Consider the following 27,647-nt stretch of genomic DNA (forward strand, 5'->3'; position numbering starts at 1 on the left):
CCAATCATTTTTCATAGAAACAAGCTGGTATCACTTTAAGCTCGGTGCCTGGAAATGTGGATGACCCAGGGTGCCACATTGTATTCCCATCAGCACACTGATACCATATGGCACTTTTTATATTTAATTGTCTTTGGAGCAGGTTCTATCCAGAATAAGTGCAAGTGATACTGAGCTGAAAGACAGCACTGCTAAGAAAGCAATTTAGACATTTTTAACCTTAAAAGAGGAGCCTAGAGTGCTGAGTGTCTGTGGGTGCCACTATAATAATGATCACACCTACTAAGGCAGCTTACACATATCTGCTTGTCATAACACTTGCGACATTGATCAGGCCATGGCGAGTCTGAAATCCTCTGTCCTTTGGTCACTGCTGCACAATTCATGCTGCAATGGTTTGGTGACATTTTTAGTTAAATACATTTGCAGCAGATAGATCAATAAGGCTTATTTCCTCTCTACATAAAGGGTTCCCACCCATTGAAAACAAGGGGATTTATTGTTTTTTAACAATAATCTCCTATCAACACTGTTCATGGGCACATTATATGGGAGTCACTTCCATATCATACATTAACTCTCCATCATACATTAATCGAGCTGACTGTTCTTCAACCTTCTGTATGGCTGTTTCTAATTTACTGGAACCAGGTTTTCTTTTTCAGATTTTTTTTTTAATGTCCCTTTTTTAGTAAGCGTTGAGTTTGACATAGATTTTACAGAACTTTACATATAAATAGTAGGCCCGTAACTGTAATGGAGTGAACCCTTCAGCAAGGATCCTGTTTCCTGGTCATTTTGTATTAAGATTGATTATTTTTGGGCTGATAGAACTCTAAGCCCTTACTAGTGAGTACTTTATTCTTTTAGAGCAGTATAATACACAAAAGCCATGAATATCTTGTAAATTATATCCTTATAAACGGTGAGTTCTGATGTCATCAGTTATAAACGGTGAGTTCTGATGTCATTTCTGTCACATGACTCAATGAAATTTGTGTATTATAATAAATAACGTACCCCAGTTGCAAAATATGAGGATATTAGAAGTTACCTCGGAGTCCAATGACCTGTATAAAAACACTCGGCCTTCGGCCTCGTGTTTTTATATGGTCATGTAACTCCACGGTAACTTATAATATCCTTATATTTTACCAGAGGGGGTACTTTATTCACTATATAATTAAATGCGCTAATATTCAGCATGTAGCTATATTCAGTCTAATTTACCCAGTACAGATATGGGACCTGTTATCCAGAATGCTCAGGACCGGGTTTTCTGGATAATGGAACTTTCTGTAATTTGGATCTTCATACTTTGTCTACTAGAAAATCACGTAAATATTAATTAAACCCAATAGGATGGTTTTGCTTCCAATTAGAATTAATTATATCTTAGTTTGGATAAAATAAATGGTACTATTTCATTATTGCCGAGAAAAAGAAAATCCTTTTTAAAATCTGAATTATTTGATTATAATGGAGTCTATGGAGCGACAACTTTCTGGATAATGGGTTTCCGGATAACGGATCCCAAACCTGTATAGCACTGAATCTGGTGGCATCAGAAGTAGCATTTCCTTGGCCTCAATTCTAAACTGTGTTGTTGCTGTTAACCTGCAGTTCCTATTCGTTTGGTGGAACATGTAGGGACTTGTTATGAGCGAATCAGTCCCATTTCACTTTGCCAAAAAAGTCACAAAACATTTCGCGAGACTCTGTGAAGTCAATGGGCGTTTTTACTCGTGACACTTTTTTCACTCCAAATGCATTGCCCGTTTTTTCTTATGGCGACTTTTGTTTTCCTAATGCATTAAAGTCAATAGGCGTTTTTTCTTATGGCGACTTTTTTTGTTCTTAATGCATTAAAGTCAGTGGGCGTTTTTTCTTATAATGACTTTTTTCTCCAAGTGCATTAAAGTCAATGGGCATTTTTTCTTATGGCCAAATTTTCCGCAGCAAATTTTCACCTTAAATCCGTCAGTCCATGGCTGGCGAATAAATGCGCTCATCGCTAGTAGGGACCTGCAGTTCTGAATCCCTACACGCTATCTGAGATGTAAAGGGGTTGTGGCTATGTGTGTATTATCTTTGTTCTACATTGCCAGATCTATCTTTCATTCCTTTATAACCTGCAAGATTGTTGCCTAAATATCTGTCTTTATCTATGTCTCTCTGTCTGATTAGAAAAATATATTCAGCAGAGAGCCAAACATGAACAACATATTATACTGCAATTCCTACTGTAGTTGGGTGTAATGTACAGAGAGGCCTACCTATTCCCTTTTTTGAAAATTTGCTAAAACTTCTATAGGGTGCCAGTTTCCAAAATGCCAGCGCTTTGTTATGGACTTATGGATATACTTGCTGAGGGGGGTGTACTCCCAACTTACTTATATTTAAACTTTCCTATCTGAAGATGCAAACTCATGCAGGCAGTCATTTTCAACCCTCTGTGAAACAGTTTCTAATTGATTTGAATTGAATGCCTAAAAATGAGCATGAATTATTATCTTATTATTCCAGCAAATTCTCAGCAAGGATACTTTGCGCAACGCTGAATCCCCTTTGCTTCCCGACAGATCAAAAAAGCACTATGGGCATTAATATGGACTTATCCACCCATCTGCTTTAGCTCTCTGTTAGAGTGGATTCCGCAGGGGGTAATGAAGTGATGAAGAACTGAGACATTCATTTCATAGTGGAACTAAATGAATTGGGCTTATCTCTGCATGAGAACTTTGATGTTCAGCATTGTGCTGTGCCGTAATTCTTATCCATTACTGCAGTGTAACAGGGAAGAGTTGAGGATGATGCTCTCACACTGTTCGCCAAGGGCCAATTATTGGCCTTTCTAATAAACTCTTCAGCTGGGGAACCTGAGATACACTCACACTACTCCTACACAAATTTCTCTGCAATTTGCAATAAAAACATGATGATCATGATGAATTCTGGCACAAACTAAGAGAAAAGTTATTTTATTACTGCTATGAATTTGAGTCACAAAACTGCAGGGGAGATGCTATGGGCAGGTTGTGATGCTTTTCCAATTTGTTACTGTAAATGTAAAACCTTCTAAGGGTTATTTACCAATGCCCCAATTAGGTCCCAGCTGCACCTGGGTATCTCCTGTCTGCACCCTGCACCTTCCTTTCAATTAAAAATTCAACCTTCAGCCTAAAAAATACAGTGTGACATACAATGTGACTAGAAATACAGTGTTTTATATGTTAAAGGAATGGTGTCATGATTTTTATTGTGTAGTTTTTATTACTAAATTACACAGTTTACACTGCAAATAATTGACTCTACCATGTAAAATTTCATTCCTAATCCAACAAGTGTATTTTTTAGTTTTAATATTGGTGTGTAGGCAGCCATCTTAGGTCATTTTGCCTGGTTATGTGCTTTCAGTAAGAGCCAGTGCTGCACTACGGAACTGCTTTCTGACAGGCTATTGTTTCTCCTATTCAGTGTAACTGAATTGGGTCGCAGTGGGACTTGGGTTTTTTCTGTTGAGTGCTGTTCTTATGTCTACCAGGGACCTGTTATCTGGTTACCTTCCCATTGTTCTGCCTTTGGGCTGCTGGGGGGAGAAGGGAGGTGATATCATTCCAACTTGAGAGTGACTGAAGTTTATTTGAGCACAAGTCACTTGACTGGGGGCACTTGGGAAATTAACAATATGTCTAGCCCCAAGTCAGATTTCAAAATGATATATAAAAAAATCTGTTTTCTGAAAGCTCTAAATTATGGAAAGGCTGTCTCTTATAGACTCCATTTTTTCTGAATAATCCACATTTTTAGAAATGATTTCCTTTTTCGATGTAGTATTAAAACAGTACCTTATTCTTGATCCTTATTGGAAGCAAAACCAGCCTATTGGGTTTATTTATTGTTTACATGATTTTCTAGTAGACTTTAGGTATGAAGATCCAAATTACAGAAAGAACCCTTATCTGGAAAACCCCAGGGGGCAAATTCACTAAGCACCAAAAATGCGCTAGCAACGCCTTCACCGCACTTAGTCGCACTTCGCCAGGCGAAGTTTCGACTAAAATCCGAAGTTGCGCTCAGGGAGGCGAAAGGTAGCTACGTTGCACTACAGTTAATTCGTCAAGCAAAGCGAAGTTACACTAACGATGCCTAATTTGCATACGGCGCCAAGTTAAAGTACAATGGACGTATATGTAGCACCAAATACATTACGCTACACAAGCCCAGGAAAGCTTCATAAAATAAAATAGAGTTGTTATTTTGCCCTACACATGTACCCACTGTATAGTTTAGGTGCCATATTTTGGGAAATGTAGGGGGAAAGGAGGGTAGCCCCAAAAAAAAGTAGGATATTTTTCAGCCTATCACCCTTAAAAAAGTAAAAGACGCTGGCGTTTTTTGGGACTTGGAAATAACTTTTTTTTAAGCAAGCCCTATCTACTCTATTGCACTTCGTCTGGTCTGAGGTGGCGAAGGCAAGTCTGGCGCAAGAGGTAACTTTCAGTAAAATGCGCAAGTTGAATTAGCGTAGTTACGTCCCTTCACCATATAACGCAACTTCGTCTGTCGTAACGGTGCGAAATAGCGCTAGAGTAGGTCCACTTCACTAGCGAATTTATGGCAGCACCCGTTAGTAAATCGGCAAAGTAACAAAATTACATCACACTTGCGAATTTGCGCTAGCGTTAGCCACTTCGCGCTTTAGTGAATTTGCCCCCAGGTCCTAAGCGTTCTGGATAACTGGTCCCATGCCTGTACCAAGAATGAGGGTCACAGTACTATAGCAGTAATGATCTAGGTCTTCCTGGATCTTGTAAGTCCATATTTTGACTCTCAGAAGCACCACACATGCTCTGTACGCTCTGGGCTGCTGTTGAGAAGCTAAGCTTTGTTGTCGGAAACCATGAAGTGAAAACGGTTTATCTGTCACAGAAGCTGATGCTACAGGGCTGATTATAACATTTGCGAATCTAAATGCATTACTATTCAGCATTGTATGTGTGTGTGTGTGTGTATATATATATATATATATATATATATATATATATATATATATATATATATAGTCAACTACAAGAGGTCCTCTGCACTCAACCCATTATCAATATATTTAAGACAGCGACATTTTGTGTATGCTGCTACTAAAAAATGCCTTACCCTTTAAACAATGCAGCAAGGATACCAGACACACGATGGCTAGTGAAGCGGGGATAACCCCTGCGTGTTTATTGCGTCAAATGTAACGTTTCGGGGGCGTGCCCCTTCGTCAGACATGCAGAACAATTCACACAGTGTGCTTTATAGCGTAAGTAATTAGCATAATTGTGTCCATACAAAATAATTAAACAAAAACATTATCTCAAACATTTTAGAAGAGGAAAAATTTTTTTTAAAAAACATTTCTATACAAAAGTGTCCAAAATTACTTAAAAATCTTTTTATCGCTTGTAAACTTTGTTACATTTAAGTTATATTTATTTAGCCATCGTGTGTCTGGTATCCTTGCTGCATTCAAGTAGGAGAGGCGCCGACCGCTCCAACCAACACCGGGCTGTTACTTCAATAGAGAGGTGGGGAAAGAGGATCATTGTGTATCGTTACCCTTTAAACAACACAGGGATTGTTTGTCCATATATTGCAATATATTTAAGCTGGCCAACTACGTCAAAGTCATCCCATATCTGGCCAGTCCTATGCTTAATTTTCATCTGATTCATTAAGAATTCAATTGCTTAATTATACATTTTACAAAGGGACTAAGTTTTACCTGCAACTTACTAGCTGCTTTCAAAGTAAAACTCCCATACTTGGCTGCCCTTTTATTAGACACCAGTGGGATCACCTGACTATAGCTGGGAAGGGTGGGAGCTACAACATGGAGCTGGTCACTGCTCCTGTAGAACTATAACAAACAAGGGAAAGTTGTGCTCACCACTATTTTTTAAAACCATTAGACGGGGGTGCAATGAGGGTGTGACCACAAAATACATATAGACAAATACAAGATTCCTCTGCACTCAACCCATTATCAATATATTTAAGACAGCGACATTTTGTGCATACTGCTACTAAAAAATGCCTTACCCCACTGGTGTCTAATAAAAGGGCAGCCAAGTATGGAGGTTTACTTTGAAAGAAAAAATAACACTCAAATTTTTTATTTTATAAGGCTTTTTTTGTATTGGATATATATATATATATATATATATATATATATATATATATATATATATATATATATATATATATATATATACACATATACATATATACATATACATATATACATATACATATATACACACATACACTGTATGCAGGTATGGGATCCGTTATCCAGAAAGCTCTGAATTATGGAATGCTCATCTCCCATAGACTCCATTTTATCCAAACAATCCAAATTTTTAAAAAGATTCATTCCTTTTTCTCTGTAAGAATAAAACAGTACCTTACACTTGATCTAAAGTAAGATATCATTAATCCTTATTGGAGGCAAAGCAATCCTATTGGGTTTATTAAACGTTGATTTTCTAGTGGATGTAAGGCATTAAGATCAAAATTACAGAAAGATCCGTTGGAAAACACCCAGGTCCTGAGCATTCTGGATGAAAGGTCCCCATACCTGTATTATACTTCGGTGCCCAAAACATGTGCTTTGACAATAAGATGAGGAGGTACTGTGGACATTTAACCCTAGCTTATCTTCACTTTGTGGTTGCCTTGAGCTAGTAATTTACAAAACATAATGGGGGTCATTTACAAAGACCCTGGGCAGAAGTGCAAGAACACTAATGGGCACAAGAGCACTTCCCTTGGTAAGATTCCGATAGCACTTCTGGCTGTGCTCTGCACCTCATGGCAGATTATAAAAGATATTGAGCAAGGTGCTGAGTGCAGCACTGTCAAAGTGCAGGTGGTAAGTACTGGGACCCGTTGCAGCCTGTGTAAGCTGCCGCTCCCTTACTTATTCACACAGTATCAGTGTCCCTCAAGACAAAGCAGAATCAGTTAGCCTTTATCTGAATCTCTCCTTACTGTTGCATTTTGTGCGCCGCTAGTGTACTTTGCTGTGCCGATTGAAACAGTAGAAGTGAAAGAGATGAGAAGCTAAGCTGATTTTATAATGCAACTAACAGAATGGAATGAATAAAACTAACATATAAAGGCCCTAATTTACATCTTTGCCCATTAAAGCAGCCCATAGCAGTCATTCAGACATTTACTTTTTAATTTGTTTCTCCGCTCTGTACCAATGCAGTGGAGTTACTAGATAGCTGCTGTTGATTACTCCCTTGGGGTAAAGTTGCAGAACATTGGGTTAGATATCATTCTGTGAGAATTACAGAGGCATGACACTACCCTCTAATACGAAATTCCATGGTTTGTTGATATTTGGCTAAGGTGAGGTGGCATTGCTACCCTTACACATTGCGTTTTCATTATTTCAGCAAAGGATAAAGGGGATGATTCACTGACATTTACCTTGTACTCAAATTGTGTGAGTGGGCGTAAAGCAGGCTAAAGAAATGCACCTTGAAGTATATAAAAGATGCCAGAAGCCTTTCACATAGAAAACAAAAGTCGTTAGGATCTTTCTCGTGATCCTGCTTGTGCTCTTTATAGTGCTCCACCCACAAAAAATGTTTTTATTTTCTTATGCTTTATAAATGAAATAACATATAACAAATGAAATCAAATACCAGTAAACACAAATGTCAAGTGAAAATCAAGTTTTGATAAGCAAAGTTAGTGATTTTGAACATTTCTAGATCTTATCAAAGTGACCATCAAGACAGTTCAAATGTTCCTCTATCTTTTGAGAATAGGAACCATTTTGTCGGTTGACTTCATGTAGGTAGTGAGGCGGGTTACCAGTGTTTTATTGTTACAGTAAAGGACATTTATAACCTAACCATTGTGTCTGTGCTTTCATATGCCATTGAATGATATTTGAAGGGTATTGGAAACAGTAATACACCCATTGTTTATAACTGTGGTGCCTAGAATAGGAAAAACAATGGGATCAACTTACCAATATATAGTGAATAAAGTACCCCCTTTTGTAAAATATAAGGATATTATAAGTTACCGAGGAGTTTCATGACCATATAAAAACACGAGGCCGAAGGCCGAGTGTTTTTATACAGGTCATGGAACTCCGAGGTAACTTCTAATATCCTCATATTTTGCAACTGGGGGTACTTTATTTATTATAATACACAAGTTTGAGTGAGTCATGTGACAGAAATGACATCAGAACTCACCGTTTATAACTGATGGCAGAACTCACCGTTTATAAGGATATAATTTACAAGATATTCATGGCTTTTGTGTATTATATCAAAATATTTAAGGAGGAAGTGCAATTTCCAGTTGTAAAGATTCATTAACAGTAAAAGATGAAAATGATATTTTTGAATTGGCGTGCCAGTCATTCTTATCGGGTTTAAAGTAAACAATTGCAGTTGCAAGTGGAAGACCTGATTTTCTTGCTTTCTATTTTCTGCTCCCTCACATAGAGAGATAAATTGTATACAATATGTTGTATAAACAAGCACCTCTACCCTTTCAGACTTTAAACATCTAAGAACTACAAAATAAAATTTATGGCAAAGGACAAAACAGGGGTTAGAACGTCTGCCTTGCAGAATTATTCATATGTATGCTGGACACTGCACTCCATTTGTTTGAAAGGACAAGGAAAGGAAGGGTACTGTATATCACTGGGGAGGGGGTTCCAATTTCTAGGGGCACCTCAGGTATTTTAGTCGCTAACTTTGGACCCTGGACCCAATGGCGCGAAATGCGTCAGAAGGGAGTGGCTGACACGAGGTATGCAGACAGGGAGGGAGACACTGCCATGTGGTATGCAATGCATGAACACTTGTATTGACTATGCATTTGTATTTCGGTGAATTTGCACAAATAAATGTTTGATTTGAGGTTCTGTGCATTTTTTTAATTTGAGTGTAGAATATAAATTTCTCCTTTAAACCACTGATGGGGTACTATGTGTGCTTCTTTTATTTTACAGATACTGTTTGCTACTTGTATTTGTTGGGTTTTCTCCCGCTGCTTACACATCTGATTATGTGCAGCGAGCCAGTTAGTTAAGATGTTACAGTCGCTGACAGTAAGACAGTATGCCGATAAGCAGAAGCTCTGTGTGTTCTTTCACAATTATTTTCCCCAACAATTAGCTCCGTGCTAACCTGACACTTTTCCTCGTTCATGCTTTGTGTACCACTGCCTCCTCTTCCATTAAATTCCAGACGTTTAATATTTTCTTTCAAGCAACTGCCGCCATTCAGCCGTCAAACAGTGTGAACATTATGTAGCTGTCAAGATGCCTGGGGATTACCCAGCATGCACTGCCTGTGAGAAAGTGACACCATGGAGGCCTACTTTTGAGATGTTTATTTTCAGAGTAAGCTGACAGGCATGAAGCCGCGATCCCAGAGTGGCCATCTCATTTAATTAAAGGGCTCTTTTTATTTGAGGTTTTTTCCCACTGTTTTTATATCGGAAAGATTGCAAAAGCTGGGCTCTCGGCAAAAAAAAAGAAAAAGTGTATTTTGTTTTTGTAACCCACATACCTTGATTAGTGGAAGGATACTGAGCATAATTAATATTTCTGTGAAACAAAAAATGTACATTTCTTGGACAGTTGCAAGGAGATCACAGCCAGCTTTGAAATTTTGTGTTACTTTACTATTTCAGGAGCTTAGTGTGTGCTTTTGTACATAGTGTAACCCATTGCCAGCAGGATTCCTCCTCTGCAGATCTGTATTCATTAAGTTACTTGTCTGTGTGCCTGCCAGGCATTGTATAGTATTGCAGAACATCCTCTCTCTCCAGTTGCACTCTTTATTTTTTCCATTACTCATTCTTCATGGTTAGAGTACTAAATTGGCATCTCGGTTTTAAAAATGGATGCTTTCTTACAATGTACTGTAAAGATATATATATATATATATTTTTTCCCCCATTTGAGTGAAATATTTCCTTTTGTCTTTTTTTAGGTACCAGTGACCCATATGTCAAGTTTAAACTCAATAAGAAGACCTTGTACAAAAGCAAGGTCATCTACAAGAATCTAAATCCAGTTTGGGATGAGACTTTTGTGTTGCCAATCCAGAGCCTTGACCAAAAACTACACATCAAGGTTAATATTTATTCTTTAGTGCTGAAGGGCGCCCTTGTATAAAGAGGTTCTATATCATATCTTGAAGGTCTATATGGCTTTATATTTATGGCCAGTCTATACAATGTGGGTTGTTTACTGAGATATTGTTGTAATTCATCATTAACAAATTTTATTACATTTTATACAGGTGTATGACCGAGACTTGACAACAGATGATTTTATGGGATCTGCTTTTCTAGAACTTCAAGGCCTTGAACTTAACAAGTATGATCAAATTATTTCCGCTAAAGCTACCCCCCATAATAGCTGTGTGTTTACTTAGAGTATAGCCTTTGTGCTGTGCCACAAAGTTATACATACAACAAGAGTATTAATGGCAAATAAGATGGAAAACTATCCATTCATTCATTTTATTGGTCAATTACAATATCTACATTCTGCTGTGGGAGAAGGGGGTTCTAACTACTTTACCATCCCCCTGATTGTCTGTTTTAGTAGTACCAGTAAGTACTATCCGCTGTCTTATTGTTATGGGTTACAAGAGCAGATGCAAAATTTACTCCTATCACACCATCACACCATCCGACCTTAATGTTTTAATCTGTTGTGGCAAAACCAAAAGAAAATGGAGTCCTGAGAAAAATGTTTTCAGTTATTCAACTCATTTATTCAGCATTATTGATTGGGCCTGTAACTCTCATTAGTCCTCTGGGTTCCTGGGACCCAGAGCATTTTTTTATGTGCCCTGTGTATATTGTAACTTTAGCTATGGCTTGGGTATGACCACAAATGGAAAGTTGCCATATAAGTACAGGCGTATAGAACTGTTTCATGATGGGTAACTGACAATGGAGACAGCTGATCTGGCCACATTGTATATTTTGTCATATTGTTCAACAGATTATTTTCTTCCTTCCTAATGTAGAACTACAGAAAAAATATTCCGTCTAGAAGATCCAAATAGCTTGGAGGAAGACATGGGCATAATCTTGGCAGATGTTAGCCTTTCTGTCAGGAGGAGAGACCCCAAAGACACTGTGAGTGCCTTTTAGTTAACTGTCATTATTATTTCTATATCAGTCTCATTGCGCTGCCATTCCATTTCCTCCTCAGTTAGGATCAATTTGGGTCAACTTGATGTGCAAACTAGCTGAACACGACTACTTGGAACAAGCTACTTGATGTGAATGACTGATTTATTGGCAATTAAGATTTTTAGTTATCTGTTTCAGTAAATAAGAAATTCTTGTTTGATGATTTATTGCACGTCTCCCTGTAGTCAACTAGTTCTGTATAGTCATAGATCCCTGGAAGAAACCCATCCACTTAGTTGTAGCTCCGGTACAGGCATTTTCTTGTTGCTATTTGATGCATCTGTTTTATTATTCTATAGCTTAATTTACCAAATGGCATATAAGTGCCAGGTTAGGGCATGCACAACAACTCTCATGTTGTACAGATATGGGATCTGTTATCTAGAATGCTTGGGACCTAGGATTTTCTGCATAATGGATCTTTGCATAATTTGGATCTTCACACTTTAAGTCTGCTATAAAATTATTTAAACATTAAATAAGCACAATAGGCTGGTTTTACTTCCAATAAGGATTAATAATATCTTAGTTTGGATCAAGTACAAGGTACTGTTTTATTATTACAGAGAAAATGGGATTTTTTAAAAGTTAAAAATTTGGAAATAGAGTCTAAGGGGTATGGCCTTTCTGTAATTTGGAGCTTTCTAGATAACACGTTTCAAGATAACGGATCTCACACCTGTGTTTGTATTATTTCGTTACTTGGCTTCAAACTATAATGTGCATTTCTCATTATTTTATCATCTTTGTACAGGGACGATCCTCACGAAGGAGACTTGGTGCTTCTAAGGTAAATCATTTTATTTATGCGCTTGTTATGTGCTCAAATGCAGCACAACACTTGACATGTAGTGGTACAATGATTGGGATACTGCATAAACAAAGGCTGGATTTTATTAAAGCGATAATGTCGTAGAAACAAATTTCTAGCAAGCTAATGGCCATTAATTTTTCTTGGGATAGCTACATCTAGCACTTAGGCTTCCAGTTGGAAGGTTCTAAACTAATGTGCAGACTGCTCCTGAACATCTAAAGGTTGTTTGAGCAGAAAAAGGGATCAGTCAGCTAGCGACATATATTCATATCTCCAACATATTCTACATTGCCTGTATGCTTACTATGGATAGGTAGTTTTAACAGGGACTTGAACTCAACAGGACTCGATTGACCTAAGTATTGGATTCAGTAAATAGAAATTTTTGGAAATCTATGAATTGTTTTGCGATTGGGTTGCTTTCCAACTAATGTTCAGATGAACCTGAATCTATGCAGGAGGAATCAAATAATCGACCAAATGCAGAAATGATAGTTATTCTATATTCCTAATAGTAAAAACCCCAACCAATGCAGTGCACGGTCCTGTCTATACATATAAATTAAAATATGAACTTACAGTTCTCCTTTTGGTTCTGCTACTGCTTAGTTCACTGTTGTAAAAACCATATGAAGTCCTTTCCTCTATATTATAAATGAGATGTATAAAAAATATCAACCATTGTTTCCTCAGTCTGCTCTCTAGGGTCCAAATTAAGCAAAAAGCCTGTCTCTTCATATTGCTGCTTGTCTTGTGTCTCTTGAATCCTGAAAGCTGTTAATAACCAAGATAAGACCGCACATCATGCTGGCACATCATTTAGTTCCCAAGGCTCTGGCTAGCGTCTTTCCATCCCACTAATAAAATCCAAGGGAGGCACAGGGAGTGACATTGGGCAAGCAAAGGAAAGAAGTCATCTTCTGCAACAAATGATTTACTGCAAAATCACTTTATGTTTACTTTTCTTATCGTGTAATTAATATATTGGCATAGATTATTCTGCACAATGAACCCTATATATGTTACACTTTTTCATACTGTATCATTGGGAGCAGCTATGAATCTCATCCACATACTAAGTGCCCTCCTCCTAAAATTGCAAAAAGGGTGCAATTTTACCGTGCTCATAGCTCTTGGGTGAACCTCTCTCAGACATGGGAGTGCAGTTATTTTAAGATAAGTTTGTCAGTGAATGAACGAATGTCAGTAACAGTTGCAGGACTAGTGATATATCATCCCTTCTACAGATATATATTAGTAATTGCTCACTAAACATGTACATGGCAATATTTTATAAAGGTTATGGCCCTCACCATTCCATGACCTGTTGGTGCTGCTAATCAACTTTTTAACAAACATGACATTAAGCCAGTCTGCCAGCAGAGGGGAGAAAAGCTCAGTTTCTGCAGACTGGAACTCTCAGCTCTTGCCTGCAGCGTTGAGTTCACAGTATGAGAGTGTTTGGTGGTTTAGCTCAGTATGGCATTTCCCATAATGCTGTATAAAAACCTAACAAGCAGTTGTATGCTCTAGTTTATTGATTCTGCTGCTGCACTAAAACAGCAGTAGATCAATAAGCATCTTTAGTTAGGAAACCCTGGTCTGTAGAAGACTGCCGGCAGTTAGGAAAACAGCGAGCGGAAAAATGTGAGCGTGGGGAATACTGGTTTGTAGCAGATAAAAGAGAAAGGCAGTGGCGAAACTGTTGGAGAAATGAGTTATATAGACCAGGCAAAGTCATCACTGATGTCATTAAAAACAGAACAGAGAATATAATTTTTTTCAACTATGTTTGACAAATACAGACAGAAGGCTTTCTCTTCTTTGTGAATGCAATTTTTTCCTATTTAAAATACATTAGTTATGTTTTTTTGTCCATTTTGACATTTCTCCTTCCCCTTTTCTCTGTTCTTGGTCTGGGATTTCTTCATGAACATATTCTAATATGTGTTCTATTAAACGTTGGCATACTATATTTATCTGTTTATATCATGCCCATACAAGCTGTATGCAGTAAGCTACAGTTTAACTTACAGAAACAATTATTTAGTCACACTGTGGGTCATCATAGTCAACTGGAAAATGGAGAGCATTTTTTTTGGCATTCTCTGTGTAAATGATGTTGTGCAGAAGCTCCCCGAAATTGACCTGTGTGACTTTGCCCTTATTCTGAGGACTCTTGTCTTACCAGGAGGTTTCAGAATAAGGGGTCATAACATCTACTAAACCTATAATATATGCAGCTAGTTGTTTAACAGTTTAACTTACAGAAACAATTATTTAGTCACACACTACCAGGAGGTTTCAGAAGAAGGGGTCTTTACCTAATTTGGAGCACCAGGTATAACATCTACTAAACCTATGATATATGCAGCTAGGGGTTTCTTCAGTTTGTATCTTGAGTAAGCTTATGATAACCGGTTTCTGGATAATCGATCCCAAGCCTGTACTGACTGAGATGAACGATGAATGCTTCCTGCTAAGCACTGTGTAATATTGTGGCACTATATAGATAAAGGATAAAAAATATTTATAGTGAGTCAGGAAGATGTGTGGCTCTCTCGCTAAGTTACAGCTCCCAGCAAAAAGCTGTTCGGGGACAGTTATAGTTTTGTCTAGCAGCTGGCATGCCACAGGTTGAGGAACACCTGTTGTACATTGCGATGTACCCTGATTGTACAAAATCTCATATAAGGGCATTGATAAACCCGTTTCATCAACTATTCATTTGGTCTCCTTCTTTTAGCATCTTTCTAATTATTTAAGATTAATTCTGCTTTGGTTGTTGGCCATTTAACAGAATAAAGTGTTAATCTACATTTCTGATGGCTGAGAATAATGTAGAAAAGTTATTTTTAGTCCTGTCCTGAGCTCTTTTGGGTTAAACTGTTCAGTAAGATGTACTTTTGGGGAGAAAAAGTGGCAAAAAATGGTATCTGGTGTTTGTTTGGGAAATTACTCAACAGTTACAGAGGGGTTAGGTTGAACATCATTTTAAACATGTCTGTGTTGAACATTTAAATGTTCAAAGTACGACAGCAAAAGATAAAGCCTTTGATGGGAAGTGGATGTTTCCCAGGGACATTACAAGCTATAATCCAGATGTTATGGTGTAATGCAATGAGTGTCCATGGATAGATACAGAGCTCAGCCAAGTACAGCCTGCTGCAGTCCCTACCCCTCTACTCCCATGCTGTTCTGCCATATGGAAGTCATCTCCAGTCCCCTTTTAATAGTCAGATTTGGATTCCGTTTTAACAAGGCTCGTACAGCTAAGTAAGGCTGCTTTATGGACAACTTAGATAGAAGCAATTCCAAGATAAACATTCAGCCTGAAATTAGGACATACCAAGCTGCAACATTATTTCAGGGTATATTTCATGGAAAAGCTACCATTTTCATTCAGCAGCTGCCAGACTGCAGGATGTGTCTTTGATCCCTAGTGGACAATACTCCCAATCATACAAAAAAGATGGAGGAGTTCAGGTTTATAGAAAAGAAAGATGCTCTGACGGAAAGCAGATTTATAGTGGTAGAAATAAGGTTACTCTTCAGTTTCAGGCAAAGTAGCTAAAATAAAATCCCAGTTCCTTTCTACTGCAATTTTGTTTTCTAGCGCCCCTTCTTCGGCTCAGCATCTCGCCATAGGAGAAGTAGCTAAGCAGATCACTTGAAATGTGGTATAAATATCCAGCCACATTTCTACCCTTGCAAAAAGTGAGACAATGACGGCAATGTATTCCAAAAAGATTCTTTTCTATTAACACCATTAGTAAGAAGTCCAAAAAATGGTACCAAACTGCCTCTCATAGACTTGTATTAAAATTATAGTGCATAATATGGCTTTACTGGTCTTTTGGCCAAGCAGTTGCATGAATGCTTCACCTTAAATTCCTCTTCATAGTCATGGTGGCCACGGAATTGTGACTTTGAAATGTCTGTTTTCAGCAAACAGATATTGAAGCTTTAGAGCTTTCCCTGTCTGAGTACAAATGGTTTAATGCATTTGGCATAAGGGCAGCAACCATGTGCTGTGACTGTGCTTGGACAGGGAGCACTCTAAAAATATGTAGTCTTGGAGAAAGGTAGAATATTAAAAGCAAATCATTTCCGGTTGTTTAAAACCTTTGTAAACGTTGTATACTCCATTGCCTTTTTTCGTAGTCCTATTATAACATCTAATTAAATGATAAATATTGGTGGTGTTATTACAGGCAACCTCCTTGCAAGGTGTGCAGTTATCAGAATCCCTTCGCAAGAACCAGCTGTGGAATGGAACATTGAGCATTACTTTGCTAGAAGGTCGAAACCTTTCCGAAGGGCTCACATTAGATTCTTTTGTGAGGTTTAAGCTTGGAGACCAGAAATACAGAAGCAAGGTACATTGTTTATGATTGGTTGGCCGCTGCATTGAGTATTCAAGCTGAACCATTTTGCTGCTGGGGATGACTGGAGCTGACAGGGCCATCCATTGTACTTTGATGCAGGACATTGATTACCTTGGTCAGATGCATAAGAATTAATGCCAATTCATTTTAGCTACTGATACAGTCGGTTTAATTTGGCAGCTGTAAGAAAATAAATATTTCAAGTCATAAACCTATGTTGTGCATACATTGACAGATCTGTCAAGGTCTCCAAGGTGGTGTGTCAGATTTGGGTAATACAATTGTCTGACCTTTAGGCCTGTGATCAAATCACAAAGGGCACGGTCAGGAAATGGCTACATTTATGGCAAGTTGCAGTCTATACCTGAACGATTGATATCTGACCAGGCCCTAATCCGATATAGAGTAGTCAGGGAAGCCATTAGTTTTACCATTAGTTTTACCCCACATGCAGGCCAGTAGGCTTCCAGCTTAGTCAAGGAATGACTGAAATGTCAGACAAGGGTAGCCCATATGGTTATTTATCATATGGTTATTTAGAGACCCATTTCTAACGTGTTTATGAGCAAGAAGATACTAAAGCCACTGAATTATCACCTTGTATTTATGTGTAAATTCCCTTTAGATCTGTCAGTTTTAGTTTTTTAAGGAAAGAAATCCATTCTCCCTTGCTTCCTTTGCAGAAAATGCTATTGCGTGGCAGATTTTGTGTTATGAGTCTCCCTGCCGTGTAAGGCAGCTGTTAAAGTGATGCTGTAATCTGTGAATAACAAGTGCTTTTAAACACACTTTAACCGCCTGTTTTCTAGACTCTTTGTAAGAGTGCACACCCGCAGTGGAGAGAGCGCTTTGACTTCCACTACTTCTCTGAAAGGATGGGCATTTTGGATATTGAAGTATGGGGTAAAGATAACCGCAAACATGAAGAATTGGTGGGGATGTAAGTGTCTCATTTTGGCACATTTGGACTACATATTGTTATATTGTACAAAAACTAGGTTTCAGGACACTGGAGGATCAGTACACCTGATACAGGTAGAGGATGCGTTATCCGGAAACCCATTATTCAGAAAGCTCTGAATTACGGAAATGTCGTCTACCATAGACTCCATTTTATACAAAGAATCCAAATTTCTAAAAATGATTTCCTTTTTCTCTGTAATAATAAAACAGTACCTTGTACTTGATCCCAACTAAGATATAATTAATCCTTATTGGAAGCAGAACCAGCCTATTGTTTATACCTATGTTTATATTAATTTCTAGTAGACTTAAGGTATGAAGATCCAAATTACGGAAAGATCCGTTATCATGTAAGCCCCAGGTCCCGAGCATTTTGGATAACAGTGTCCCATACCTGTATAAGTGGCCTGCAGAATCTTTTTTTTTTTTCCTATTTGCCATAAATAAATAAAATAATATAATTAAAATACTGATATGAATCTCTGTATTAGATAAGATAGCTTGTGTCAATACGGTGAAACATGTGATGCACAGTTTGTGCCCATTAATCTGGCCATTCTTCAAATGCATTTGGCACAATAATCTACATGGTATGTAGTTGATCTATGTAGTTGGATAAGTGGTTTCTAATCAGAGCAACAGTATGTGCTCATTCATTAGGTATTGTTCAAGAAAAAGAAACAAAATGTCATTAAATTAAATTAAATCAGGTTGAAAAAAGACAAAGTCCATCTGTATTGAGATACAGTATGTTAAAGAGTTCCATGTTATTGTTTCAGGTGTAAAGTGGATATTGCTGGGTTACCTCACCAGCAGAACAATCGATTGGTGCTGCCGTTGGAGAATAACCAGGGATCAATACATATGATGATAGCACTTACACCCTGTGACGGAGTCTCCATTTCTGATCTGTGTGTCTGTCCCTTGGTAGATCCAGCGGAAAGGAAGCAAATGGATAAAAAATATGTGAGTATGCTAGTGTGTGTTACAAATATCATCAGAATGGACCATCAGTTTCTGCCATCAAGTAATATAGACTTCAATAAGTCTTCAATTTAACAACCAACTGTGCATTTGCTTTCATCTTTTAACAGCACCATATCCGTCAAATCTAACTTTTAATTTTCTTTGCTTTCCAGAATATAAAAAGCTCCTTCCAGAATCTAAAAGATATTGGTTTTTTGCAAGTTAAAGTACTAAAAGCAGAGGACCTGTTGGCAGCTGATTTTTCAGGTACTGTCAATTCTATTTGTACAATGGATAATGTTATGCCGTTACTTTTGTAAGCTTAAATTGAAGGTTTTAATTTGCTATTTTTCTAAAGCATAAAACGGAAATGTTTATCATTACTGGGAAAGACTGGTAAATTCCTTATCATAAAAAAAAAATAAATGCAGAAAGTTATATAATGTCCCATTTGAATGCAGTAGGTAGTAGGTTGATCAATGGTGCTTTATATCGGCATTGTTTCTATTGACCATATCTGGCTACACAGGGAATCCATAGCTCCTAAGAATTGCATGGGACAGCCTTTTCCTAGGACGTTGGTATTCATTTCATATGGGCTTATCTACCTGGATACACGTCTGCTATCTGAATATTACTCTGAGCCAGTGTATCGTTGCTCCTGTTCCATATATAATATGTATTTAACCACACATGTTTTATATGGAATACTAAACTCCACTCTACCAAAGGCTTTGGGCAACTAGTTGAAGGTTCCAGAAAGATTTGACATCTGAACAATGATAATGAAACTTTCCCTAGATGCAATTTTAAAACCATTACCAGCTGGTAATAGGTTTATTGTACTTTTGCTTTAGCTGGTAACAGAATCAGCCCCAGTAGTCTCTCATTGATACAGTAGGAAGTCCAGATTTTATGCATGTATATTAGCACCTTCTCCATTAAAAATAGCACATCATCAACTCTTGCAGGATAGTGTTTTTGTGCAAATATTTAAAGGCAATAGTGCTTTTTATTGAATGTTACATTTTCCTATATTTAGAGCTGGAGATTTTTGGGGCTGATGTCAGTATTTATAGGAACGGGAACAAGAAGCTCGATGCACATCCACGTTTATTTTCTGAATACGAATTTCACTCACCCTCCCCATAACAAAAGCGCACGGAAGTTCATTTTAAACCACTGCGTGGAGATTGTGATGGTAGAGATAATCATTTTGTAGATGTGAAATGACTTTTCTGCCTGGTTGGGTAGTTTTTTTTTATATATGCGCATGTTATTCTCGCAGATTGCGTTTGCTCACTGACCAAACACAGAACACAAAATTACTGGGTGGGATTTTGTTCCTGTACTCCATTCTGCATTATAAGTAGCTTCTTTGTGGCTGTTAAAGATTTTTTAAGGCCAATAGGGACAACAGTGTAACACAGGCTAATGAATTTTGCTGTCTATATAAGGGGGGTTAATGGCGTGGCGGATTTTATTTTTAATAAGCTTGAATGCATTTCTACGTAATGAATGTTTTAATTACATTGGTAAATTCATGAGAATACACAACTAAAAAGCCGTAAACTTACTAGATGGGCCTGTTTGCCCCTTGGAGCTAATAACGAGGTCAAAACCATTTCCATGTTGAACAAAGAATATAACTCATTCTTGAATTCATATGTTGGCTATTTCATATGTATTATTAACCCTTTAGCTGTTGAAAGAGTCACACTATTTTTTTATTTTTTTTTTGGCCATTACATTTTCATTCACAGGTTTTGTTGAAATGGATGTGTGGCTAAGGCATAATTGATGCTTCTTTATTACAGAGAAGAGTTGTGGGTTTCTTTAGTTGGTCTAGGTGTGTATCTGACTTTTTTAATTGAGTGGAGTACATCAAACTTCACCCTTAAGAAGGACTCAAAGAGAACTATGTAGAAATTAGGGATGCACCGAATCCAGGATTCAGCCTTTTTCAGCAGGATTCGGATTCGACTGAATCCTATTGCCCTGCCGAACCGAACGGTAATTTGCAAATGCAAATTAGGGGCAGGGAGGGAAATCACGTGACTTTTTGTCACAAAACAAGGAAGAAAAAAATGTTTTCCCCTTCCCACCCCTAATTTGCATATTCAAATTAGGATTTGGTTCAGTATTCGGGCAAATCTTTCGCGAAGGATTCGGGGGTTTGGCCACTTGGTTCAAATATTGGATGAATGCCAGAGTGAGACAGAGAGAGGTTTAAAACCATATTGCCAAGAGATCAACAAAAAGTTACTGAAAGGGGTTGTTCACCTATTTTTAATTGTTCATCATTGTTCACCAGAAAAAAATACATTTTTCAATTGCTTTCCACATTATATTTTCGACAGTTTTCCCAAAATGGAAGTTTAAAGTTTCATGTTTCTGTCTCTGGTGTTTCAGTCTGACAGCTCAATAACTCCTGGTGCAGATTTTGAATTGTTACAATTTGCTACATTAGTTGCTAAATTTCTCAGCAGTATCTGTGGAATGTTGGCAAATGTTAAATCAGTTATAACAGCTGCCTTTAAATGGGGTTGTTCATCTTTGAGTTGATTTTAAGTATAATGTAGAAAATGGTATTCTGAGACAATTTGTAATTGGTTTTAATTTTTTATTATTTGTGTTTTTTGAGTTATTTAGCTTTTTTTTATTCACCAGCTCTCCTGGTTGCTAGGGTCCAAATTACCCTAGTAACCATACACAGATTACAATAAGAGACTAAAATATGAATAGGAAAGGCCTGAATAGACGGATGAGTAATAAAAAGTAGCAATAACAATACATTTGAAGCCTTACAGAGAATTTGTTTTTAGCTGGGCATTTGTTTTTAGATGGGGTCAGTGACCCCCATTTGAAAGCTGGAAAAGCATGAACATGTTTACAGGGTATATGGCTGTAGGATATTTTCAATGTTGGTTACAAACAAGGATGAGCAAATTGCATTGAACTGGTTGCTGATAATACCACTGTGGCCCCATTCATTGCAAGCGACCTCTAGAAAGTACTTACAATTAATTTATGTCATGTGCTTTGTCATTCTTAAACCATGATAAAAAGTTTATATCCTTGATGTGTTCATTATTAAAATGAGTAACTGCATTACCATAGAAAGCAGGCCTTGTGCCCAGGGTTAGTAAAACAAAACCTATTTAGAATATGTATTGCCTCGTTTTCGATGCTTCTTCCTAAAAAATATTGGAAAAGTTGTGTTTTAATAAACACATGAGAAATTATAAACAACAGAGCTAATTTATTGAAATAACATAAAGGACCTTTATCCAGAAAACCCCAGGTTCCAAGAATGGTGGATAATAGATCCCCAAATGTTAGTTTATCTTGTGGTTCCCATTCATTTCACAAGCTTTGCAAGTCAGAGAACAAAAAAAAAAGTTAGCTACTGAGATGTTAACATCTAAAGACACAGGTGGATTAGCTGGACAACAAAGGAAAATCAATATCGCAGCTGGAGTCAGCAGAATGAGCAGCCTTCGTAAATGTATCTGAAGCCATGAAGTGCTCATCTCAGAAGCTGAGAGACAACTATTCATGCGTCTATCACCCTAAACCATTAACAGTTCAAAGAAAGTAAGCATTAGTAAAATTATTTAAAGGGGACTTTTCTGCAAACCGAGTATTAAGATGCAGTGCCCAAAATAATTTAAGCCTCCTTAAAAAAAAAAAATGGAGGTGGCTTTTATTACTCTTTCTATACACTTTTAGATTGCTTTAACTGTGAGCAGATTGTAACAGGTATAGTAATCCATTTGCAGCCTCATATTATGTCTACTGGTCTATATAAGAAAATGTAGCACATCATTACCTGGCCTCTTCCTTACCAAAACAAGCTTTGTGTATGCCGAGTTGCAAAAATTGAAGCTTTGGCATAATGTAAGAACAGTGCTATACTGTGGCATTATGCAAGGTTGTTTTTTTATTTTTATAGGATTGAGGACCTCTCAACTAGACCCTTCTCAAGACATTTACTATTTTTATTCATGATAATTATTTTAAGAATATTCAATATGTATCAGTATATTTTATTTCCTTTTTTTTCCTCAGGGAAAAGTGATCCATTTTGTGTCCTGGAGGTGGGAAATGATAGGCTTCAGACTCATACAGTATACAAAAACCTCAACCCAGAATGGAACAAAGTATTCACTTTGTAAGTATATGTGTTTTTTTTTTTTTTTTTTGGGCCCATGGCTGTAAATTAACCCTCTGGAATTTGCCCCATCCCAGCCCTGTTCCCCCTGCACTGTCCCTCCCTTGGAATTAATGGCTCTGGGTGGCCACCTGCATTGCCCCCATATAAATCCGCCACTATCTCTGCTGAGTAACTTAACTGTCTGATGCCTGGTAGACCTTCACAGTGGTTGACGCTTCTGTTTCAAATTCAAACAAATGACTCCGAAGAGCAATTTTGTATTCATTTAGTTTGGGTGTTTGAGGGTACTGGCAGACGAGGAGGTTTGTTGTCCTTAATAAATCTGCACTAATACGGATGGCAAATCTCCTGAAGATGCAATTTCCAGTGATGGAGCTGGTCTGCTCTGAGTAATGTGTTTTACTTGTGGCAATATCCATGGTTAGGCAAGGGGAATGCATTTTCGGGAGATTTTCGCCCATTGTAGCAAAAATTTACTGCGGGTGACAAATCTCCTTAACTGCCAGTACAAATAGGATCTAATTAATCTTTGACAAAGCCCATTAGCATGTTACCGATTCAGTTTTCCAAACAATTTTATAAAAACTTGCTGATGAATATTTGCTTAGCTTTACTACTCCCTTATTTCTCCTACTTTCTGTCTTTGCTACTTAGTGGTTGCCTTCTACACGCAGCTTCCTGTACTGATTCTCAGTTTCCCTGCAGCAGGACATCCATTTTTTAACTTAAAGAAATGTTAAAAAGTGTCCCTATTTATTTATTTTTAATGTTAAATAAGACAGTTCTTTAGAGGAGATGATTCAACCCCAAACACAGGATCATGTTCAGACTGCCTTCTATATGCCTTAACACCTGAGTTGTATCTGTTGAAATGTTTTTCTGTTACATTAGTTTAGCTGCATGAACAAAGTCCCTGTTTTTAATTTGGTAAGTATCTGCTGTGTAGCAGAGATACGTAACATAAGGACCCTCCAACTTCAGTATCTACAGCCAGAAGAACCCATTGAAGGCATTTGGATATGCTTGACATAGAGAGAATCAGTTATAACATTAATTCTTACAGCTGTTCCTCTAGGCACCCACAATGCATGCTTTCTGAATATCAATGCCACTGCACACGTGAATTTGTAGGTAGTATAGGTGAATAGGTAGGTTTCCACACTCCTGCTGTGCTCCTGTACAGATACCCAGATGAAATGCTCTGGTGCTAAGTTACAGACTCATTAAGAAGCTATGTGACACTGACCAAGTCACTAAGCAAGAATACATTAGGCCATGTATAGTTTTTGCCTCTAGGTGGATCCAGCAAGATAGGAAATAAAGCACCATGATTTTTTGAGGAGTCTGTATTTCATTTTTCTGTTTCTCATTTTCAGCCCCATTAAAGATATCCATGATGTTTTGGATGTTACCGTTTTTGATGAAGATGGGGATAAGCCTCCTGATTTTCTGGGGAAAGTAGCAATTCCATTGTTATCTGTAAGTTGAAAGACAAAACTTTATATTCTTTAGTTCAGTATTTTGCGTGCTGTGAGATCAGAACTGCTTTTGAGCTTGAAGTCGTCTCCATACATGGCAGTAGCACTCTTTAGAGCTTCTTTAGAGGTGCAAAGGAAAAAGTAAATGTATAAAACTGGAATTTCTGCAGACACCTAACCCAAATTTTAATTTTGGTTGTGTTATTTCAAAAAGGAAAAATAAATGATGAGGACTTGTTGAAAATGGATGAAAACCCAAAAATATATAATATGTAGTATAACATAATTTCCCCAAGTTTCCATTCCAATAATGGGACATAAGGTGAGAATTAACCTAAGATTCTCCTAAGCTCGGTATTAGTTCTAATAATAGTCCCCACATGTTCTGAGAGAGGAATATTTTGTTTTTCGAGTCCTCACAGTGTACCCAACCACTGAAATAATGTTTTGTATATCAATAAGTAAAAAATACCGGGCAAGAGAGTCCATTTTTCTAATGTAGTACTTTCTCTGAGCTTTTTTCCCTTTTATAACCAAAATAAGAATTGCTGATAACAGTTCCTCTTCCGTAAATGCATTGCCTTTGCTGGGGAATATAATGCAAGTGCTACTGAGCTTTTTTTTTTTTTTTTTCCTGCTGTGCTGCTGCTGAGTATTTGTGCTCCTATATTTCTGCTGTAGTATTTAACACATTCTGTAGTATTTTAACAGTTGCTGAACAATGTAATACTTTGTATACACAGCATACTTCTGTTCCTCATCTATTTCTTCATTCCCCTGGCCACCCTGCTCTCCAAATCTCTCCTCACCAGACTTTTCCCTGTGGGGCTTTCTTAAGAGCGAGCTTTACGAGAACTGCCCTGGATCTGTCGACACGCTAGAAGAGACATCACTGCAGCCATCAGCACAATCAATCAGCATAAAAACATGCTGTTAGCAGCAGTGAACACTGGACTGCTGTTGTGTTTGCAATACATGAACTCTAAGGATAATGGCACACAGGGAGATTTCAGGCTTTTTGGTACCCACAACTATTGGTCCTGCTTACTGACCTACTAAAACACTTCACCTTAATGACAAGCAGCTAAAAGCCATCTGTGAAAGTGCTCCGAAACATTGCTGTCCCTGTTTTCAAGCAACTATCTCTTGACAAGCACGCACTCTTGTAACTAGTGGAGATACTAATGCATGTTTGTGCCCAATGTGTTGGCATTTTAAGCTGCTTATGAGTAACAAACTAGACCTCAGCTGTTTGCATACAATAAACCTGTTAAAATAGTGCACTCTGTGACCACATAATAGATAAGCCCCTCTGTGTTTTTAGGAAATAAGAATATTTCACCTGCCTCAAAATGGGATGAAATACGATGTGGAACACAAAAAAGATGTGAGGACCTCACAAGAAGCCGTTAATTAAAAAATTTGAAAAGTGGGGCACTTACTCATAGGCACAAACCTTGCCATTACATACATTGTTGGCACAAACCTTGCCATTTTATACATTGTTTGGCACAAACCTTGCTATAACATATGATGTGCTCTAGTTCTTATGGACAACAGTTGACTGGAAGTCAGTGTTTGGAACTAGTGGAAGTCAGTTAGTTTAACATCCAGGCCCTGTTTTTTATTATTTAACTTTCATTTGCAACATATACCATACCTTTGGATTGATTGGGTTAAAATGAACAGACTGGGAGAGCCAATGATTGTATCTTTTCAGCAACAGATTATACAGGTGCCCAGCATTCTTGCCGAGTTCTGAGCACAAACTGCGTGGCTCTTAGTCCTTTAGGCTGAGCGCAGTGTAACTGTCAGCTCTGGGTATTACACAGAAGATGAGTTTCATCAGACACCTGATGTTTACAGAGAGATGATTCCGTCTTGCTCTACTCTGTGTGATTTTTTTTTGATCCCCTGTTAATGTCTCCCAGAGTCCTCGTATTCCTGATGTTATTGGAAGAGAGAGAGGTCTGAGCAGATGCTCCGAAACATCACTGTTTTGTACCAAATGTTCCATGGGCTCATTTGTACGAACTGTCGGACTCTCACAGATTGTTATGAGCTTGTGGATAGTCTCTTTATCTACACCTACATCAAGGGAAGGCCTCGTAACTGAAGGGTTATTTGGCAAAGCCAATCACAATGTTTTTAATTCTTTTCTGCTAAATTGCTTTTTTTTAATGTGCTAGGAACACATAGTCCCAGTACAAGCCTATTCTCACCTCCTAAATGACTCGAGCACACTGTGGGCCTGTGTTCAAATTATGAAGTGAGAGGCCACATGAAGAAAAAAAGGGTCATTTGCAAACACAGCTACATGTGTATTTGTGCTCCAATCTGTGTATTGACACCATCCAAGGTACTTGTGTCCAAACACACTCCTTGTGCACAGTGATGAAAGTTTTAGTGCAATTGCCTATGTTGTGACTCATGGGGTGCAACTTGTCATTAATCTGGAATTCTGGGGAGGAAAACTGCTGCATTGGGGGTAAAAAAAACATGGCGATTTGTATCTGAAATTGAACTTTTCACATCACACTGTGTTCATACTGACCCTTATAAAGTCCAGAACCCATATCAGTCTGCATAGTACTGTAAAGGTTTTGTGTTTCATTCATAAAGTATCAGAATAAGCTGATCTCTCTATTGACAGCCTTTAAAGATCCCTGCACCATTATTGTTTTATATTTTCTTCTCTTAAAGGTAAAACATGGGCAGCAGGTAGCTTATCTTCTAAAGAATAAAGACTTGGGCAGCACATCGAAAGGAGTCCTTTATTTAGAAATTGATATCATTTTTAACCCGGTAAGCTTTCTGCTATCAACAAGCATGTGTTTTAATGTGTCATGTACTTAGTTATATGCCTTTGTAGCTTTAATAATGGATGGATGTATTTATTTATTACACCAAAGGTGAGAGCGGGTATTAGGACGTTTATTCCTCGAGAAAGGCGATTTGTGGAAGAGAACCCCAAGTTTTCCAAAAAGGTTTGGCTCATAATCTCATAATAATAAATAGATAAATGTGAATTCATGTGAAAATGTCATTATACAATAGGGGAAATAAGTATTGAACACTTCAACGATTTACACACTAAATATATTTCTAATGGGGCTATTGACTTGAAATATACACCCAATGTCAGTTACATCCCCAAGTTATTCACACAAAGAAATCAAAACTATTACAATTATGTGTAATAAAGCAGAATGACACAGGGAATAAGTATTGAACGCATGAAGAAAAGAAGGTGCAAAAAGGCATGGAAAGCCAAGAAACCTGCTGAAACTGTCAGTATTTAGAAAAAAATCCTGCTCCCTAACAGTGCAAATTAATATCAACTGATTTAGTCCTAATTTATGGCCTATAAAAAGATTTCTCATTGCAAAGGTATCACAAAAGAAGCATCTTATGATTGGTTAAAGCAAGTAGGTACAGCTGTTTCAAAGAAAACAATAAGTAATGCACTGAACTTACACGGCCTCTATGCACGCTCATCGTGCACTCTACTCCACTGCTGAAGAAAAAACATGTTGAAGCTTGTTTAAAGTTTGCTGCACAACATTTGGACAAGCCAATGAAATTCTGAGAGAATATAGTCTGGTCAGATGAGACCAAAA

General features: G+C 37.6%; 1 protein-coding gene across 2 annotated transcripts in view; it reads left to right on the plus strand.

Moving 5' to 3' along the window:
• The window catches only part of mctp2.L (multiple C2 domains, transmembrane 2 L homeolog), a 92,128-nt gene that overhangs the window by 34,692 nt on the left and 29,789 nt on the right, over positions 1-27,647 (plus strand). For both annotated transcript variants that reach the window (XM_018253253.2, XM_018253252.2), the window contains 12 exons: positions 10,023-10,165; positions 10,335-10,411; positions 11,073-11,184; positions 11,996-12,031; positions 16,270-16,434; positions 17,253-17,383; positions 18,186-18,372; positions 18,546-18,639; positions 22,444-22,546; positions 23,926-24,028; positions 26,731-26,832; positions 26,940-27,014. In XM_018253253.2, the coding sequence (XP_018108742.1) occupies positions 10,023-10,165; positions 10,335-10,411; positions 11,073-11,184; positions 11,996-12,031; positions 16,270-16,434; positions 17,253-17,383; positions 18,186-18,372; positions 18,546-18,639; positions 22,444-22,546; positions 23,926-24,028; positions 26,731-26,832; positions 26,940-27,014 (1,328 nt within the window). The remainder of the gene's footprint in view (positions 1-10,022; positions 10,166-10,334; positions 10,412-11,072; positions 11,185-11,995; positions 12,032-16,269; positions 16,435-17,252; positions 17,384-18,185; positions 18,373-18,545; positions 18,640-22,443; positions 22,547-23,925; positions 24,029-26,730; positions 26,833-26,939; positions 27,015-27,647) is intronic.

The sequence above is a fragment of the Xenopus laevis genome, chromosome 3L (assembly GCF_017654675.1).
Source record: "Xenopus laevis strain J_2021 chromosome 3L, Xenopus_laevis_v10.1, whole genome shotgun sequence".
In the NCBI taxonomy this organism is placed as follows: Eukaryota; Metazoa; Chordata; class Amphibia; order Anura; family Pipidae; genus Xenopus; species Xenopus laevis.